At 38.5% G+C, this 4,844-nt stretch overlaps 1 protein-coding gene across 1 annotated transcript; it reads left to right on the top strand.

Annotated features, from left to right (window-relative positions):
• The first annotated feature begins 201 nt into the window (after positions 1-201).
• On the top strand, positions 202-4,561 carry LOC149024189 (disease resistance protein L6-like). Its single transcript, XM_089142904.1, has 5 exons — positions 202-1,023; positions 1,692-2,793; positions 3,140-3,427; positions 3,621-3,987; positions 4,126-4,561. The coding sequence occupies exons 1-5, from the start codon at positions 398-400 to the stop codon at positions 4,128-4,130; spliced, it is 2,388 nt and encodes a 795-aa protein (XP_088999030.1). The 5' UTR covers positions 202-397; the 3' UTR covers positions 4,131-4,561.
• Positions 4,562-4,844: the final 283 nt, after the last annotated feature.

Genomic DNA, 4,844 nt, shown 5'->3' on the forward strand with positions numbered 1-4,844 from the left:
TTTCTTTTTAAAGTGGATGGGTTGCGTGACAGCGTGCCATGATAATAGAAAATTAGGACTTGGGATTTGGAAAAACGAAAATCTCAGACGAAATATCATTTCGCCGAGTAGCTAGTTTCGGCAACCAGCGAAACGGATTTCGTACTATGAGTCTAGTCTTGTTTTTGGGTAATGAATGAAGTCTAGTTGTTGACCAAAAAAAAAAGAATGAAGTCTAGTCTTCTATTCTTTCTTTTTTCATTTTCGAAGAATATACCTTCCGAACCTTTTACTTTTGGACAAACCCCGAACCACAAAGTTCAAGCTACCTCCGGCAGACTACCAGTAGGAAAAGAAGTGATCGACTCGAGTTTCTGCTCTTCTATCTCATCAGAATCTTGAAAGTAAGGAGAAAAAAATGTATACTCTTCGGGTTGTAGGAGGGATTCTATTCATCCTTCTTTTAAAGAAACTCTTCCACAGAGATAGTGATGATACTCCTCCAGAGAGAAACAACGATGCAGCACCATCATCATCTGCCGCGCAAGAGTGTGATCCCTCAAGTTCCTTTTCTTCAGACTCTTGGTGGGATTACGAGGTGTTCTTGAGCTTTAGAGGTGAGACCCGCACCAACTTCACCGACCACCTCTACCGTGCTCTCGACAACATCGGAATCCACACCTTTAGAGACGATGAAGAACTCCGAAAAGGAGAAAAGATCCTTCCAGCGCTTCTTTCTGCAATCCACCAGTCCAAAATCGCTATTATCATCTTCTCAAAAGGTTATGCTGCCAGCAAATGGTGTCTCCTCGAACTTGCCGAGATCTCAAAGTGCATGAAAAAGAAAGGCCAAAGAAACTTAATAGTATTGCCCGTTTTCTATCATGTGGATCCAACGGAGGTCGGGAACCAGACTGGTAGCTATGAGACTGCTTTCCAACATCATAAGAAAAAATTCGAAAAAGAGACTCTAGTGGAGTGGAGGAAGGCTTTGAGAGACGTTGGTGAATTGGAAGGTTGGGATCTAAAGAATACTGCTAATGGGTAAGTCTTAAAATCTTTATTACCATTAATTAATTTAATTAATAGGTCATTGTTCTCTAAGACTCAAGGGTTTCCACTGGGTTTCAAGAACTGCGGATCCTTGAAATCATGAATCTTTTGACTGGTTTTTAACTCTGCTTAACTGCAGACTCGTCAGTCTTGAAATCGTTGAATGAGTATAACATACGCATATCATTATAATTAGATCTACGGGAAAATGTGATTTTAATGGATTTCAGGATACTATTGCTAGTTTGGTTTTGGTTTCAGTCTGGGGAGCCAGTTTTGAATCGGTGTTGGGCTCTTTTGCCTTCGGTGTGTTCTGAGTTGGTGTTGGGAATCGAAATAATCTAGACTGAAACCAGCCTGATGAGACTTTGGTTTGATTCTGTCTAAATTGACAACATTGATATAATTAATAGAATTTTGAAATGACTCTTAAGTTTTATAGATGGAGCTTATTTATATTTTTAGATGTCACATAATTTACATAAGTAGATATGACCTTTGTTCCATAGCGTTGAAAATGAATTTTACCAGTTCTTTGCGGCGTTTACTTATTCTGTTTACAAATAGCTCTTCAATCAGAAATCAGGACAGCATATCATCAACATCATTCAATTCATGTATTTTATTTATTATTATTTTTTTCTGTTTGAATTATGCAGGCACGAAGGGAAGTTAGTTGGATTAATTGTGGAAGAAGTTTGGAGTAAATTAGACAAGAATCCCTTGACTATTTCAAAAGACATGGTGGGAATGAGTTCTCATGTAGAGAAAATAGAGAGTTTGCTGAGCATGGAACCTAAACAGAATAAACAGATGGTGGGCATTCATGGTTTAGGTGGTATTGGTAAGACAACAATTGCCAGGTGCGTGTATAGTAAGGTCTATCGTGATTTTGAAGGATGTTGCTTTTTAGAAGATGTTCGAGAAACTTTCAAATCAAGGGGAATTGTCCATTTGCAAAGTCAACTTGTCAGCAATATTTTGAACCAGCTGAAGAATCCAAACATTGGCAGCGTTGATGAAGGAATTGCCATGATTAAGCGAAGATTATCCAGTAAAAGAGTTTTTATTGTTCTTGATGATGTGGACGAAGATACTGAGTTAAATGCAATAATTGGGGAAGGTGATTGGTTTGGTTTTGGAAGTAAGATTATCATCACTACAAGGGATGAGCGTATTTTGGATGATCTTGGAGTGGACAACATATACAAGCCCGATGTGATGGATGAAGATCAATCGCTTATCCTTTTCAGTAAATATGCCTTCAAGATGGCCAATCCTCCAGAAAAATATTTGGAACTCTCAAGAGATGTGGTAAAAACTACTGGAGGACTTCCTTTGGCACTAAAGGTTGTTGGTTCATATTTATATCTCAAAGGGAAACCAGCATGGATAGATGCATCGAAAAAATTAGCCAACTGTCCTCACAAAAAAGTGCAAGAGAAATTGAGAATAAGTTATGATGGATTAGATCACGAGGAGAGAGAGATGTTTCTTGATATTGCTTGCTTTTTTATTGGAATGAAAAAGGACACTGCATGTCACATATGGGATGGCTCTGACTTTGCCCCACATTTAGGACTTGAAATCCTTCGCCAAAAGTCATTCATTGAGATTGATGAAAGAAATATAGTAAGAATGCATGATCAGCTCAGAGATCTTGGACGGGAAATTGTCCGTCAAGAAAGCCATAAGGTGATTGGGAAACGTAGTAGGTTGTGGTCACGTCAGGAAGTAATGGAAATATTGAGGACTAAACAGGTTGGTTCTCAATAATTATCAGTATATTTAAATTTGTGTTTTCAATCATTATGATGATTTAAAGAGTAAGTATCTGCTTAATTTCTGAAGATATCATTTAAAATAAATGTTGGGTTTGACATCAAGTAGTAGACATGGGTGGATCCCAGTTACGAATGATCCAACACCCACAGCTAGCCCAGCTCCAAATATTTAAGCTCAGTCCAATAAAATATTGTAATGACTTAAATGGGGTCATTATTCTATTATGAACTGAATCTTGAGCAAACTATGTCAATGTGACTAACTCTGGTAGCTTTACGTAATAATCTTCCATAATTAAGCTTGTGATTATTTGGTTTTGCAGGGAACAAGGGAAGTTGAAGGACTCTATCTCTCTCAAACCTGTAATGAATGGAGAGATGGCCAAAATATGGTTATTGAAGGATTTGGTGAAATGACCAGACTAAGGATAGTTCAAGTTGATAATGCAAATGTCACAGGAAATCTTGTGCATTCATTTCCAAATTTGAGTTATCTTTGTTGGCTGGGTTGTCCTATCGAATTTGTACCAACCGATCTAAGGAGATTATGTGTTCTTGATATATCAGGAAGTGATATCACAGACGAATGGATGGGTTGGCAATATATCAAGGTAGTTCTCTAAGAATAAGATCTCCCTCTTTCTCTCTTTTCCTTTTACCTTTTTATTTTTTTAATTTTACTTGGTTTCTTTATAAATTTTGTAACGATTGTAATTTCTTGCTATTTATCATATGTATATATAGAACAGTATACATGGGGATATCATCCTTTAGTTAATCAAGTAGTTGTTATTCTGTTTGCAGAAGGCAGGATCTCTGAAAGTTCTAAAGCTATCCTGTTGTCGTCAACTATGTCATACTCCAGACTTGTCAGAAAATATACAATTGGTGGAATTGCATGTTGACGGCTGTTTAAATTTGGTTAGAATTGATGAATCCATTGGTCATCTTAAGAGTTTAGTCACATTGGACATGAAGTATTGCAGCAATCTAAGGTTTCTCCCAAACAGCATTTGTAAGTTGAGTTGTCTTGAAACACTTGACCTTCGTTGGTCAGGAATCCGCCAAATGCCAGAAATATGGGTCAACTTGGGAACCTTAACAGAGCAACACCTTGAGTTTTCTGAAATACGGCTGCCACACCTACCAAACCTCAAAATTTTGAGTACTGGTATGTAGAGATGGATTTGATCCTGCTCCCAGAGCTCCCTCCAAATTTGAGATACTTGTATGCTTCGAGATGCAGAGTTTATAACTCTGTTTCCTTGTCATCTTGCTGGCTCATGTTTTTTCCATTTTTCCTTTTCAGAGTGATATATCTAAACATGGTATGCCTCCCTATAGTGGTGACAGTAAACATAGAAAAAATACCACTGGATCACAAGAATGAAGATTTCAAGTCCAACGCGTAGCTCCATGTTGCCGTTTCTTTTGGTAGAACTGCTGTTGCTTTGTTTGTAACTTCCGCAGCTGCAGAGCATTGTCAAATGTCAAGATTGGTGATCGAAGGACAAATGTTTGCACAGTGATAGTAAAACCTCAATTGCCTTATTTGCAGCATTGAATAGAGAAAGGGTCTGTATTCTTCCTCTTTCTTTCTTTCTTTTTGAAATGATTGGAACTAGTAATGTTGCTAGTTTTCATTGCAAAAACATGACATTGTTAATTCATTTAATCATAATTTCCTTGCATATGAGATGCTGTGGTTGAAGAAATTGGATTGGCATGCCTCAGCTTTGTTTGAAGAAATTGGGGTCGCAGGAGCAATAACCTCCTTGCGGATTTCTTGGCATCAGGTTCTTACAAGCTAAAGATGTCCAACATTTGGTGGTTAAACTTGGGGGCGCGGCCCCCGCGCCCCCCCCCCCCCCCCCCCCCCCCCGGGTGATATAAATTCCCCCATTTACCCTCATCTTTTTTTTCCCAAAAAAAAATAAAAATAGGGGTTTGGGGGTTTTACAAGGCCCCCCCCCCGATGCCCCCCCAATTCCAGCCCCCCCACGATGCTTCTAAACCCCCTTTACCTTT

This window comes from Hakea prostrata, chromosome 2 (genome assembly GCF_041222555.1).
Source record: "Hakea prostrata isolate BN-2017 chromosome 2, UWA_Hpros_2, whole genome shotgun sequence".
NCBI classification, from domain to species: domain Eukaryota; kingdom Viridiplantae; phylum Streptophyta; class Magnoliopsida; order Proteales; family Proteaceae; genus Hakea; species Hakea prostrata.

What these genes read in the sequence shown, in the direction of transcription:
- LOC149024189 (XM_089142904.1), top strand. Translation starts at nt 398, where the DNA reads ATGTATACTCTTCGGGTTGTAGGAGGGATTCTATTCATCCTTCTTTTA. An exon ending in CTAAAGAATACTGCTAATGG is followed by an intron (nt 1,024 to 1,691) that starts GTAAGTCTTAAA and finishes TGAATTATGCAG; the next exon opens with GCACGAAGGGAAGTTAGTTG. An exon ending in AAATATTGAGGACTAAACAG is followed by an intron (nt 2,794 to 3,139) that starts GTTGGTTCTCAA and finishes TTGGTTTTGCAG; the next exon opens with GGAACAAGGGAAGTTGAAGG.